Below are 15224 nucleotides of genomic sequence, written 5' to 3'. Positions count from 1 at the left end.
TGAGTTAACAATGACCTCTTCCCCTTGTTTTCTCCAGTCTGTATAATATATACTTGAAAGGATAGATCTCACTGGGAGTGAGTTTATCTTGTGCCTAAGTATAGCGTTCAGTTGCTGTAACTTGTTCATCTGCAGCATCTTGCTGCACTGCTGAATGGGAACTTCTGAATGACAAGGGGGCTGCAGAACAAGGGGAGGGGGTGGAATAGGCCATTCATTCCCTTGCTCCCCTCCCCCTTTTGAAATCGAAGAAACCAAACGGACAAATCCCTAAAGTACATATTATACAAGCTGCTAAAGCGCGGGTCTGCAGGGCCCCTAGTGGCATGCCACCTGGATGCACGCTGGGTTGGGTTTGTGCCCTGGGACTTGTTCCCTCTCACTATCTGTTTATTACATGTTTGTACATGCCTCTGAGGTTTTACTAAGTTTCATCATGAGCCAGTTTACTTCAGTTTAAAGCTTGATAATTCAGGCATCGCTATATGTGGTGCCAGTTATTGGTCACACATGTTACATGAAGGTGGGCTCTCTGTAAACTGGCACTACATGGGAAATTTCTGCTGCTGTTATATGGGCTATCTTGTCTTTCAGGCTTTAAAATGAACATACAGAGGATTGGGTGGCAAAGAGTGGGAGGGGAAAGGAGGGAAGAGACTGATGTAAGTTGGTTGACTTTAAGGGCCTCTTGATAAATTATTTTAAAGAGCCTCTGCAGTTTTGGAAGAACTGCGTGCTGTATTGATAGCAACTCCCCGCGCTTCTCAGACTCTAACCAGACTGCATGGCGGTGTCGAAAGGTGGGGGGATTTGAGCCCTGTTTGGGGTGGGTAAGGCATGCCAAGACATTAACCCCTTGCATGCCAAACGTCTCTGCAACCCTTCTTCCCCCAAAGGCCATGGTGTAGAAGGAAGTATGTATGGGATGCTTGCTGGGTTATAAGCATGTCCCTGTGCAGGATTGATGCCAAATGTCCCACTGCTGTCGAGCTGTCGTATCACTTTGTTTGAAGCAGGTGGCTGTTCTCTGAGTAGGGAGCTTGTATCCTTTTCACCTTCCACTTTGTCTGTTTTTACAGTTCCAGGCTTCCCCTATCCAACTGCAGCCACCACAGCCGCCGCATTTCGGGGCGCCCACCTGAGGGGCCGAGGAAGGACAGTGTATGGGGCAGTGCGGGCAGTGCCTCCCACGGCCATCCCTGCCTACCCAGGGTAAGCACTGGTCACAAGAGCAGAGTGCTCTGCACAACCTGTGAAATAGCTAATCAGTTAACAAAAAAWCCCTAAAATTGTCTGGATGGTGAGAGTCAAGATCTTGCTAGTGCCAGAGCATTCGGCACCTAATGGCATCCAGTGGGGGCACATCTAAATTTGTGTTAATTTCTTGACTGAAACAATTTTCAGTACTTGCAACAGCTTAAAGTGCTGATGGGTTCCTTCTCATAATTTCTCAATTTGTCTATATGTGGTATTTGTCATCCATTGACCCAATATGTTATAGTGCTGCTGAGAAGGACACAAAGAGAAGATCTAAAATTTCTGAAAAGGTTCTGCTCTTTGCACTCCATTTGCGTTTTCATAACTAGGAATGAGGAATATTATCCATTACCTTCATGCCTCACCATCTGGCAGTAGGACACAGAAGAGCCAGTTACCCACAATGGATTTGCTTTCTTTGTTGGAGGCGGTTTAAAAAGGTTTAAAACAAAGATGAATCAAGTCCATTAATTTAAAACTGGGAGTGTTTGGCTTGTAGAGAGAACGATAATTCAATGAAGCAATGGCAAATATGTGGCCTCAGCATTCTTTGCCCTCAAATTTTCACTAGTTACGCAGTGCAATAGATGCTGTTAAAAAGGAGTATTCTGCTGTTTAAAAGTACAAGGAACTAGATCTTATGTGAGTTTTGTTTTAGGTTTTTGTTGGTTTGTTTAAATGTGATGAAATGACAGATACATCAGCAAATCCCTTCTGAACTGTCTTTTGTTTTGTTTCTGATTTTGAGGATGCTTTAATCATATTGTCTCTGGAGTTCTACTTGCTGTATTTTCCAGGCAATGTTCTCAGAAAGAACAGGAGTAGAAATGAATCCTCCAACACAGAGAAGTGGACTGRCCCTTTTTTCCCTTTAGACTAGGTTCAAAAGGGAACAAAAAGATCAGAAACCTTTTATTGAAAAGGAAACTGGAATCCACACACATCGGTGGAGGGAGCTGGCCTAATATATGCTGGATACGTTCTCAATACTTTCTGTAACAGATTAAGTGATGAGAGCTCTTTTAGAGTCCAGTTTGATATTTAAAGTGGAGCTCAAGGAAGCAAGCTGCAGTTGTCGTGTGTCTTGTCTAGCTTTGCTCTCTGGCAAATCTGGCAGTGTTTGTATTTAATTCACTGAAAGACTTTAAATCAAACCTCTTGTTGGTCTTCTGAACAGCATCTTTGAGGTTTTGAGATCCACCTTTTTGCCACCACTCCTAAGATTGCATTCTCTATCCATTGGCTCCTACCTGCAACTTGTCTGTCTGTTGCTCTGAAAATGGTTCAGTCCAGTTTTACTGGGAAGTGCTCCACAGTGAAATAAAGCAGCAAAGCTGAGCTAAGTGCTGCCATCTAGCAGAATACGGAATATTTGCCACCAGGGAGAGGGAATATGCGCTTCTTCCAGAGGAATAACAGCTGGAGCACTCCTAGCCAGGGGCTATCAGGAGTGGGGCACTGGGAGGGCCTGTCTTTGATGTAAATCCAGCCTGAGTCCCGTGTAAAAGGTTTATTTTAATTTGGAATATGGGTCAGGCTCCACTGATCAGTCCTTCCAGATACTGTCTCATGTCTGTGTGTATTGATTGCACTGAATTTTTCTGACTGTGCTGACTGATCATGTCTTCATGGGCAGCCTACTACCTAGTAAACATTCACAGGGCACCAGTAAGCAAGGCAGATTCACAGAGGCCCAGAACTGTCCCTAGTCCTGAGCACTGGGATGTAATTAACTACTACTGGTGTTTATGTCATAATAGTCTGAGTCTCTGTAAGTTATTTTATAGAATTAATTTGATTGCTAGTGTAATAATACAAAATATGCTATTCAATTCCATGTTGCAGTAACCTGTAGGAAGCCACCATCTATGTGGACACTGTTGACCTCCGTGGGGTCAGGGACAGGCACGTGTTCCTGGCACCTTGCCCTCCATCAGTTACTTTCTTCCTGGCCAGTGGAAAGATGATACCATAAGATCAGTCAACAACATCAGTGACCAAGACATAATAAGTGATGTGGAAGAAGACAGTAAAGTAAGCTGTAGGTTAGCTCAAACTCAATAGAAGGAATTGGTTTTCACAAACGTCAGTGGTGGTTAAGTTTTAAGTTACAAAACAGTATCACTGCATTTGAGAGCTTAGCAGAATTTAAAAAATACAGCATGTAGATTAATAAAAGCTCCCTGGTATTTCCATGCTGGATCAGACCTGAGTGCCACCCAGGGTCAGAGTAAGTTTTGACAATGTCAAGTGCTAAACCAGAGGAAGATGCAAGAAATCATAGTTCTTATTAGTTTTAATATTTATTTCAAGAACTCAAGACTTGCTGATGCATTATGTGGAATGCCCATCCATATGTATGGCCATGGATGTTTATCCAGGGAGCGTTTTTGGTATCTCAGAAAGCAATTGCTTTGGCTGTTAGAGGTGATGTTAGATAGTCAGCTAAACTGAYGCTGAATACAAATGCAACCTTCAGTTTATAACTGAGGTGCCCCTTGGTAGAAATAAGGAGACATTATACCCTCTGATAAAGAGCAGAAGTAAAAACTGTACTGGAATATTGCCCTGATTTGTAGCAGCCACACTTTTTAAATGAGAATGCTGACAAATAACACTTCAGACCAAAAGCTGTAAGAATTTAGACAGCTTGGAAAAAACTCGCCTGCTGTAAAACTCTCAAAGCTGAATAAGCTTGATAAATTTTTTTTCTCAAACTGTTAGTTAGTTGTTGACTTGTGCATGATCATTAAGTACCTATATGAGGAATAAACTTGCCACAGTAAAGAATAATTTAGTCTGAGTGTGTAAATATATACAAGATTCACTGATTTGAAGCAAAACTAGATAGAAGACTAGGTACAGGACAGCAGAGAGCCTTTGGGGTTTGAAGTGTTTTTTTGGTTCCTTTTACAACACAGTCAGCTGTTGGTACACCTAAATCATATGCTGGCTGCTTTACAAAATCAGCCTGTTTCTTTTTCCCGTCGATGTATTTTAGCTCAGCTAGTAAGCTTTTTACAGATGACACTAAGATTTGATGGGCTGCTGGACTGTTTTATACTTCTGGTTGGGCTGCATTATCAGAATGTGGTTCTCAAATGAAGGAGTTCTATCATTTCTCGCTAGCATTAAGAATCACAAATACGGATATTCTAGCATATAAAAATACCTTGCTAAGTTTCAGCCCTGGGAGTTCATGTCAGTCCTAGCTAAAGGAGAGATGAAGGATTCGCATGTGTTTGGTTGTTTGGATACAGGAAGTCTTACTCTTACCTGTTAATAGTCTTCCTTGCAGTTTTCTCTGGAGAGCTGATGCTAGCATCTCTTGCTGACAGAAATAGTGGCCTGATCCAATGTGGTAATGCTTATGTTCATCCAACTGATTGTGTTTGGAATAACTGTTAAAACTGCTAACCTGTTCATAAACCAAGTCACTTCCTCTGTCATGCATTTGCCTTTCCTGCAGGAGCAGGTGGAGTATCACTGCTAAAACACTCCTGGTCCTAGATAGAGAACCCAGCAATGTAAGTCACTGCCCCAGGAGCCAAACTCTTTGTTACGTGGTTGTAAAAATTTAGCTTCAACAAACATGATCTTATGGCCTGCTTCTCCTTGCTGAAGTGGCTCCCCTCTTCCTCTAACAAGGGTCTCTATCTTCATACCTGCTCCCAGCGCTCTTGGAGACTACAGTAACTTTGTCCATTGGGAATGGARTGTACTTTTCCTGGGGAAGGCAGCAAGACTAAATTATTCAAGCAGTAGCTAACACTGCAAGATTTTTTTTTWAATTTTGTTTTATTTTTTAGTAATAGCATGCAGAATTTTGGCAAGATCTGCTGGGCTTTTTTTGTGTGTGTGTGCCTTACAGTAGGTGGGTGTTTGAGGGTGGCAGGTTCTTGGCAGCGTTTCACATTCCATCAGATGAGTAAAGAATGATAGTCAAAAGAATAGCTAGTGTTTCATACCTTCTTTTTCCTTAATGCTATGGGTAAGTCCTGTGCATCAGATCCATGAACATCACAGATGGTAGGGCTAGTGCTTTTTAAAGCCTTGAGTGAGTTTGTGCGGAGCTCTTCAGAGGACAAAGCTGGAGGAAATTCCTCCGTATGTGAAGCACATGCTGAACTCAAATGGGTGGGGGGYATCCCCTCTCTTCCTTCCTCATCCTTCCCCAACCCCTGTCCCCAGACTGAGCTGAGTAGTTGTATGCTAGTGAATGCTCTAGCAAGAGCAGCTATATGAGAACCCCAGGCTCTGTTTCACAGATTTTGTGCTTGAAGTTCTGAGAGAAACAAAACTATGGCCTAAAGTAGAAAAAGCACCATCCCATGGAAACCCTTCCAGTTGCTCCTCTCTGCTATGGAATAGGTCATTACTACCAGGGACTCCCACTGCACCTTTCAATTTTTGGATCTTGGACCAGTCACCTAACCTTTTTAGCTCATTATCTCTGCTTGTGAAAGCAATGCATTGTGGGTATTTTTGGTTTTTTCTTTTCAATTACATTTCTCTGTGTTTACTTTGATCAGAATTGACTGACTTGTTTTCCTGAGGTGTTGCATCGGTTCTTTAAGATGCTGAATAATAATACTTTGCATGCTTGTGTGATCAGCCAAATGTTATCGCATGTCTAATGTGCAGGGTAAAAAAAGCAGGTGATGTATGGATGTCAGAAACAAAAGTCTTGCAGCTCTGTGAAGCCTGAAAAATATGATCAGGCACTAGTCTCTGAACCACACTTCCTGATGCAGGTGACTCCAGCCCCTGTGGGATGCCTTCCGTGAGGGGCTTCTCAATTTCACAAGCCCACTTAAAAAATCCAATGTTTCCATGTGTTTAGGGGGTAACTAAAATCATTCCAGGAGAATAACCAGAGTGGAGGTTTCTAAACCCTTGTGTCTCTCTTCAGGACATCAGATCTTCTTGAGTCAATATTTATTGTACAAGATGGTGGTTCCCCTCCCTCTCTCCTTCAMATACTGTCTCCCCCTCTGCCCGCCCCTCTCCCCTTTGCATGCCATGGAAGATGACTTGGAGCCGTGCGTGCGCACACACATTCTCTTGCTGATTTGCTCCTGCCAAAAGCCCAGGTTGTGGATTCATACATCACCTGCCTGTGTAAAACGCATGTGCATGCTGCCGTCCTCAATAACCGGAATGTGTTTTCTGTTCTTTTGTTTTTTGTTTGTTTTTTTGTTTTTTTGTTTTTGTGTGGATTTTCTGCAGTGTGGTTTACCAGGACGGATTTTACGGTGCTGACCTCTATGTAAGTACACACACCGGAGCCTTCTTGTCCCCAACCCCTGACAAGCCAGCCTTTTTTTGTTTCGTTTTCTTTTTCTTTTGGTTTGTTCGTTTGGTTTGGTTTGGTTTTTTAAATATCATTTACTTTAATTTTCTTCTTCCTTGTGGATATATATATTTATATATTTAGGAATGCAAGCATGCTTCTCTGTCACTGCGCTTGCCCCTGGGTGCAAGACCTAAGCCTTTGCGTTTCCTGATCATTGCCAGGGTCAGTTTATTGGGTGTCCTGTCCCTCACGTGCACACTGGTACTAATCAACCTGAGAGATGATTAGCAAATTAAAATTTCTCTCAACACTTCTCTCATTTACATAATTTGGATATAAAAATAACAGGACTGGTTTAGCCTCAGACCTTCCCTTTCCTTCTCCCCCTCCTTCCTCCCCTTTCTCTTCCCTCTTGGGGCCCTTTCAGGTTCGATTTGTGCAGCCCACACTATACTGAACAAGTTGTATGTTTAAAAATGTTCATGTGCCACTGGGATGTGGAGATTATCCCTTTGGGGAAGACACTGGGACTGATTAAAAATGGAGACTGAGATGTTAGAGTGAAAACTGACATCTCATTTTGCTGGTAGGAATGGCACCTAAATAGCCTAGATTCTGTAGCCTCTTTAGGGGATTGTGAAGTACAAATATGTGGAGATGTTCAGTTACAAGAGTCAGCAGCCTCCTCCTGTTCGGGAATTAGCTGTGATATCACGGGAGCCTTTGTCCTTTCGTTGTCTATGTCCTCCCCTGTAGCTCTGTACTGCAAATCTCCAGGGTGTCTGTGTGTACACAAGTGGGTTGTGGATGGAGGCCMGTGAGAAAAGTGGTTTTGTCTCCAAGGGAGAGCTGTTGCAGAGCAGGAATATGTAAAAATGTTTAGGGCCACTACTGCCATTGCAACTTGTGGYCTGCGTGGCTCTAGCAGAGTTCCCTGTTGAAACATTGTAGGTCATAGCTGTCTGGATCTGGGGAAGTTTCTTATTGGGCAGTGGCACAATTATAAGCACCAATTTTAAATTCCCATTCTTTGAAGGTGCTATTCCTGACATTTATAAAGTGGACCCTGGGATTAGACTCAGGATAATGGATGGAACTAGCTTTTGGATTTTGTTGGCCTATATGGGGAATCAAGTTGTGGACAGGCGCTTTTCCCAGCCCAGGTACAGCAGTTGGAAGATGTGCTGTCTGAGACAAAGAGAACTGCGTGCACTTCTTCTCTCTTCCATGTACTACCATGTGTGCAGTCCTTTAAAGATTGATCTGCCTAGTCAGATGTTTCTTTTTAAAGCTGTGTCAAGGACAASAAGAGGTTCTGGGTTTTCCTGCCTCACTCTTAAGACATTAGCTTTACAGACACTGACTTTGCTGTGGCAAGTAACCAAGCAAATGAGTGATGCTTAGTGGCTCTTCCCCCTGAGTGTGGCATATAAAAGGCTGCCATGTTGAAAAGGAAGACTGGTCTGGATTACTCCTTCAGAGCTTTTGTTGCAGATGGGGAGGAGAGGTTTATTTAACATGTTTTAAGGATAGAGATTTCAGTAGTGAAGACAATCCATAACCACATTGGTGCTGCAGAGCAGTACCATCACGTAATGCAAAACCAAGCCCCCAAGTCTCGTTAGAACATTAGGTGGACTTCTGATAACTTTGATGTTGGTGGCAGTGGTGTTGCTGTCAGAAAGCAGGATGATAGAAGAGGGGACTGCATTGTAGATGATGGTGCTTTTTCCTATATTATTGCTTCCCAGAGCCTTCCAATGGAGCTCAGGAAAAAGGTGTCATAATTAAAACTTGAAGTTGCCCTTCCAAACATTCCTTATATTTGCTTAGCACAGATGGAATGATTGCAGTGTCCCTGTGTCTCACTAATTTGTTGTGCTTTTCACTGCAGTGCTTCCATTCCTCTGGTTGCTGGGATAGTCTTGCCCAGATTCTGGAAGGGATGGCAGAGAATACTTCAGTTAGGACTGGGGGAAGTTAAATTGAGATTCTCTTAAGACCTCTGAGTCCATAGGGTTTTGGAAAGGAGATGAGCTGACAGGGAGTGGTTAATGGTAGGTGAGATGAAAGGGAAGTCCCAAGTTTGGGCTGCTTTTTCTGCATATATGCTACGCACCGATTTCTCATTTTCCTCCTCCTCCTTTTCCTCACTCCTTTTCTCTTTCCTGGGGCAACCATCCTGCTAGTCATTTCCTCTGTGAAGAAAGCATTCCATCTGTTGTTGGATGCATCCCACTCTGGCAAGACACCTGAATTGATAAAACAACCTGCCCCAGGATGCAGAGGGCTTCATTTCGAATCATAAGAAAGGTTATCTTTCTTCTACAATGGGGTCAATCTGGGTGGCAGGGGGGGAAACCCAAACAAACCCACCTGTGCGAAGACTGCTCCTGCCTGTGAAAAGCGTGCTTGCATCCACTGGAAAGAAAAGGCTGGTGAGCCCCACTGTGGGCTGTTTGTATGATTGTTTCTTTCCACAGCTGTGTTTTTTTGAACTGCTCTTCCTGTGTTCTGTTATAGAATAGTCTTACAGGAACCAATCATTAGCGCTAAAATACCTCAGGTAGGAGTGCCAGTGTGACCTGCCAACCAATCAGATTGTGGATTGCAGTGGAAAAAACTGAATTATACTAACCATTCCAGCACCACATTAGAGATGGGAACAGAGGCTTTTTTAGAGCAGTGCAGACTCACGTGTGAGCCAAGCGCCTGCTGTAGCAGGGCAGCATGTGTCCAGATTTCATACCAAGTGGCATTTCACTCAAAATAAAAAAAACAAACAAAAACCAACAAAAAACTAAAAACCAACAAAATGTAAATTCAGTGGAAGGGTTAACAAGGTCATGCTTGTCCCATTACCATGTAGAAGCACCTGCTGCAATGGACACCGTTGTCCTATCACCTCTTTTAATTCATTCATGCTCATTCCTGGTGCACGTATGCCACCCTTCTAATACAGAAATACCAGAAGCGTTTCTGGCCCTTCCTGCTTCTTAACTTCTGTTATATGGCAGTATGGGGGTGGAGAAGATGCATTTGAGAGATGGTAAATAAAAGATCCTAAAATTGGGCTTGCTGCCTTAACCTGGCAAGTGATAAAATGTACCTGACTGGTATCATGAGTAACGCATTTCTCCAGGGTTATGGAGATACTTGGGTCCTAGGGACAGAAAGGCTCGTTGGAGTAAAGAGGGCCAGTGACATACTTTGTGTGCCCTTCTAAGACAGGAAGGGAAAAAGCAAAGGGAAGTTTATGCCACACTGACATGGTAAGCTGTAGTTTTGGATTTCCTCCTGCTCTCATTGGATTCATCACCTGACACGGACTTGAAGAGTGGAAGAGAAGATGGACTTGAGCTGAACAGCACAAAATGCTAATTTATTTTCATTAACACTCAAGAATTGGAATGCTGCTTTAGTTGGGATTGCAGCTTCCTGTATATGTTGTTTTTCCATGTTTGTCTTATTTCAGAAAATATAAGGCAATACCAAAAAAAACTGTCATCTAATGTTAACAAAGGAATTTAAAATAAAATACTGCTTTGTTGATGAACCAAGGACAGTAACATCACAGAAGAGTAATTTTAAATTTGGACTTTTGTTCAATATGGCTGTTTGATAGCTTGAGTCTGTAGGCTGAAGCACCACATGGGGAAAGGGGTCCAGCACAGCTCCAGCAGCAGTGGAAGGATAGATAGAGAAAGAGAACTTGAATCAAGATAAGCAGCATTGTTCAGGTGTTTATTTCTCTCACATGCTCCCCAGACAATCCAAAAGCCTGTACCAAAAAAGGCTAATCTTGATTTGCACAGTTCTTCTGGTTCTTTTTAATGCCCAGTAAAAATGCATAAACCTTCTCACTGGTTCCCATTTCCTTGTGGAGACAGTAATTAAACTCTGCCATTGATAGAAATGCCTCTGACGTAACATCTTCAAAAGAAGCTCAGCCACACTTCTTTTGAAATGAGGCTGAGGATTTAAAAAAACTGAATCTATATGGGTAACCTGTCCCTGTGGAATCAAATAGGTGGAGTGGAAGTTTGCATGGCTGTTTAGAGTTTCAGCACTATGGTACTCAGTGGTGTCTTCTGTTGCAGTTTGGCTGTGGCACTGGAGGAATGTGTTGAAGCTAGCGAAGGTTTATTTTCTTTTTTCTTTTTCTTCTGTTATTTTTAAAAGAAAAAAATTATTTTCATTTGGAAACACAATTGTTTCTCTTTGTTGCAGATGCTCAATGCTGTTACAGTTTATATTTACTGGAGTATCTGAAGTGGGTGGCACCAGAAATCAGTAGGGGTGATAGGACCTTGCAGATGAGCTCTGCATATCAGTTACAAGTTTTGTGTGAACAGAAATAGCAAAGAGAAAATATCTGGTGCATTGGACAAGCTGAACAGGCTTTAGATGCATTTATTGAATTAAATAGGTGGGTCCTGAGTTACAGAGAACAGGATCATCAGTTGGGTAAGGCAACCTATACAGTATCTTCTCTGTACGGTCCCAGAGCTTGGTGAAAGGATTTATGAAAGAACAAATAATAGTTGCAATAGTTCTTCCTTTTTCCTTCACCTCTATTTTGGTGTATTTGGACCTGCCGGTCACACTAAATACATCCCTGTCTCAGAAATCTCCCAGCTGTCCACGCTCATTGCTCCTATGACAGGACTGCACCATGGCCATTATAATCCACATTTTTGTTTGAAGTACACATAAGTAGACTTTGCAGATTGCTTTGAAATGAGCAGGTCTGCCTGTACGTGTGTACTCTATTCTGAGATTTTGGTTTTTTCCTTTTTAAAATAACCAGTAGCTTCAATTTTGCATCAGTGCATGGTTAAAAAGCAATACATGTCAGCTATTTCTTAACTTCATTTCTCCAATGAATTATTTCTCCTGTTTTTTTGTTTTGTTTTTTTTTTTGTTTGTTGTGCAGTTGACTGAAGAAATGTTAACATCCCGCTCTAAATCTCTCAGTGGAGTCTCTGTTCCCTTCTCTGATATAACAGATGGGTTATTGCTTGTTATAATTATTAACATTGTGGTGTGGGACAGGGCTAGGGTGGGAGCCATTCTGGGGGGCGAGGGCGGGCTGCTGCGGGAGTCGTTAAGGTTGGAATGTTAACTCCAGTGGTGACTGACTGTTTCCGTAATAGCAGGTTGTTGTGGCTGCACGCTCTAGTACTTGAGGCTGTGTACTTCACTGAGCTTGTGGTAGAGCCTAGGGCGAACTGCTGTCCCAAGAGAATGCTGGGATGGATAGAACTAGCCAATATGAGTCTGAACGTGGTGACTTTGCTGGTTGTTCTAGCTCCAGATGTCAGCATGCTTAGTTTTTAATTTTGATTAATAAATGTTACTCTGTTCCCTCTCCCACACTTGATTCCAGCCCTTCTTTTCTTCTTTCGTTTTGTTTGGTTTTTTTTTTTTGTTGTTTAGTTTTGTTTTGTTTTGGTTCTGTTTCATTTTCCTTTATGAGACACATGAGTTAAAATACAATTATATGATAAGCCTTTTTGGTTTGAAACTGCATCTTGCTGTCATGTTGAGAGTGTGCCAGACACATTTAAAGTGGCTTCTGATCTGAAATGTGACTGGCAAGTGTGGAAGTTGGGGGCGGAATGGGAATTAGGGTGCATGCTGAGGCCAGCTCTGCAGAGGGTAGTGCCTGGAGAAAGTGCTTCCTACACTGTGCCCAAGTGACAGACCAAGGGTTCAGGAAGCTCATAACCTAAGGGGGATACCACAGTGGCATTGATACAAGGTTTTGTCTTAATTTGGTGAGGTTAATGAAGGTTTGATTTGGATTAAGGCTACACCTCATTGCTCTTACCTATCTCATGTTTTACATGGTACTGCAATGATACCATGGCAAAACTAAGCTAAACATCTGCAAACTATCAATTCAAAATACAGGATTTGAAATAGCCAGGTGAGGTTAAAAGGGCTGAACTATAACATGACATCTCTTCCAGGCCATGTGCTGATGTTTCACAGATGTAGGATCTGTGTTGCTTTTTCTCCTGTTTACAAGGAGATTGGAAAGGGTTCAAGTCCCTTTCCTCTGGAGTAGGAAAGGGTCTGCAAACATGTTTTGGATAATATGTTAGCCTTCATGGGGCTAACACAGGCCATATAAAAGAAAATAATTAAAAATCATTACTTCTAATTTAAAAGCTGCCCAGGTCTTGACTGAGCTGTGTGTTTACTGTTGAGTAAACACACAGTTCTGTAGTGGAGCTGATCTTGTRTTCTTAGTTACATATGTGTAAAAGGTATGTAGGGAAGAAGTGGTAGAGGTATGTTGAGCTGATTCTGGAGGTGAAGAGTATAACTCTGCCTTCTGGTTCTTCAAACCCTGAAATGTCAATTGGAAGAAAAAAGAAAGAAAAAAAGGCCAGAAGCAATCTGGAATTTTCTGATGTTTTTAATGGGTCATTGTGCTTCTAGAAAATCAAAGCCATGGTTCATTTACCATACCCTCATCCCCAAGTTAACAAAAATGTATTCAGAAATACAATAAAGATCTAACCAGGGCTTCAGAGCCCTCTTTGCTGCCTACTGTGCTGCCTTTGTGTCCCTGGTCTGAAGAAAGGTGGCTAGCTTTGGTCTTTCAGTACTTCAGGCCTTATTTAGTCCCAAGAGATCCTTGTGGGAGTTCCAGGAGGAGAATTCCTGTGAGTCAGAATTCACATCTTGGCAGCACAGCTGTTAATTACATTTTTAGTAACTACCTCTGATCCCTGTAAGCACCTTTGCCACAGGTGTGTATCATGGGCAGAAATGCAGCAGCAGAACAGACTGTTCTGACATTATTTCCCTTGACCTGTTTCCTTGTATGGAGAGGAGGGGAGAACAGTCTGGTTAGCCTCAATGTTGGTTTGCTTGCTGACAGCCCTGAAAGCACTGGGGACTGTCTTCTCTGACCATCTTTTCCTGATTGCTTTTTGCCTTCTCTGGCTATTGGTACTTTAGCACATGTAGCCCTTCGGGTTTTCCAGGCTGAAAAAAAAAAAAAAAAAAAAAAAAGGAATTTTTCTAAATGGTCTCCTTTCTAAAAAATACACACTTCATAGAAAGTGTCTATCTCTGATTTCCCCACCTTAAGAGCAAAGGGCCATAAAAATTACTTTGCATGCAAGATTCTGGGTCTTTCCTGGTTTCTATTTCCTGCATGCCAAATTGCGTTTTCTGCAGCATTGTAACAATGCTCAGTCTTCCTTAAGTGTATTCCATCTGCTAAAGAGGATAGAGGAAGCACCTCCGTGGTCCCTGTAAGGAAAGGAATATACATGAGCTAATGGGTGATGCTTGCGATAGATGTGACATGGGAGCTGATGCAGTTTGAAACTCTTCCTTTCCTTGTGATGTGTGTGACTTTTTTTAAATTTTTTTTTTTTTTTAATGCTCTGCATGGGTGGACAGGTATCTGTAAAGTCAGTTCTCTTCTCTCCTGCAGGGTGGATACGCAGCCTACAGATATGCACAGCCTGCTACTGCAACAGCAGCCACGGCYGCTGCAGCTGCTGCAGCAGCTTACAGCGATGGGTATGTAAGGGAGAGGTGTCCATGGGGGCTAGCTTGCTGTGCTCAGGGATTCAAGGAGCATTGATCCATCACAGAACTTCTGCTTCTTTCCCCCATTTCTGTGTCTTAACTTGCACTCGCATGCGCACGCATGCATTCACCACCCGACATGGAGGGCTTGAATGCACGGTCTTTCTGTTCTCCTGGACAGTATTGCTCTTAGTGTATGTGAACTGGCACGAATYCTGGCCTCTTCCCCATCCCTGTGGGTCTCTGCACAAGGGAGGCAGCGTGATCACAGCCTCAGAGTCAGAGTTCTGGCTTTGGGCAGGTTTCTTAATCACTGGGTGTGTTTCTTTCCCCATCATAAAGTAAAATTGACTCATCTCATGCAGTGCTCTAGGATGCCTTAACATGCAGCTCTGAGTAGATACAAAGGATTGTCTTCATCAGAGTGCTTGCCTTAAGATTTTTCATCGCCTGTACAGTGAGGTCATGTTTTAATCCTAGCACATGTGAACCCAACTAAAGTTTGTACTCTTCTCATAGTGGAGAATCCCTCACTGCTTTCCATTTAGCAGTTGTTACTGTGCCAGTAGCACTAGTGCCAGCAGTCGCTCTCCTCCCTAATTGCATCACGCAATTACCCAAAGGTAAGGGATGCACTAGCTGTCATTTCAGCACTAGCKGACCTCTTTCCTGCAGGTCAGGCTCCTAAGAGTCTGCCCCATTCCTCCTGGCAGGCTGTTCTTGCCCATCTCAGCATGCCCATAGGATCCCTCTGCAGAGGGGCTGCCTGTGTACCTTTGTGTGCATGTATGCATACATGTGTGTGAAAGGGCATGCTGCTGCTTCCATTACCTGTGGTCAGACAGCTATTTCTCTGCCCCTCCCAAGTGACTTTTTTTTTCTTTTCATATTTTTTCTCCCTCTCTTCAGTTATGGCAGGGTGTACACAGCAGATCCTTACCATGCCCTTGCCCCTGCCGCTAGCTACGGAGTTGGCGCTGTGGTAAGTGGGTTTTCTTTCTTGTACTGTTTCTCATTTCCAACATGGGGAACAGTTGTCCACAGAGTATCATGCAATGAAACCTCACCCAGAAAAGGGAGGAGGTCCTTAGCAGCAGTGCTAAGTTCCCAGTTG

General features: G+C 42.9%; 1 protein-coding gene across 14 annotated transcripts in view; it reads left to right on the top strand.

Moving 5' to 3' along the window:
- RBFOX2 (RNA binding fox-1 homolog 2) overlaps positions 1-15224 on the top strand; it is a 170059-nt gene that overhangs the window by 147605 nt on the left and 7230 nt on the right. For 9 of the 14 annotated variants that reach the window (XM_057387329.1, XM_057387361.1, XM_057387311.1 and 6 more), the window contains 4 exons: positions 1080-1212; positions 6487-6526; positions 14013-14101; positions 15020-15092. In XM_057387329.1, coding sequence (XP_057243312.1) covers positions 1080-1212; positions 6487-6526; positions 14013-14101; positions 15020-15092 — 335 coding nt within the window. Of the gene's footprint in view, positions 1-1079; positions 1213-4726; positions 6458-6486; positions 6527-9076; positions 9120-14012; positions 14102-15019; positions 15093-15224 lie in introns of those variants that run through there. The other 5 variants (XM_057387388.1, XM_057387319.1, XM_057387344.1 and 2 more) reach the window with 5 other exon arrangements.

Source organism: Malurus melanocephalus, unplaced genomic scaffold (genome assembly GCF_030028575.1).
Source record: "Malurus melanocephalus ecotype Western Australia unplaced genomic scaffold, MMel_1.1 scaffold_17, whole genome shotgun sequence".
NCBI classification, from domain to species: Eukaryota; Metazoa; Chordata; class Aves; order Passeriformes; family Maluridae; genus Malurus; species Malurus melanocephalus.
The sequence above is the reverse complement of the archived record's forward strand: the minus strand, read 5'-3'. Positions and strand labels throughout refer to the sequence as shown.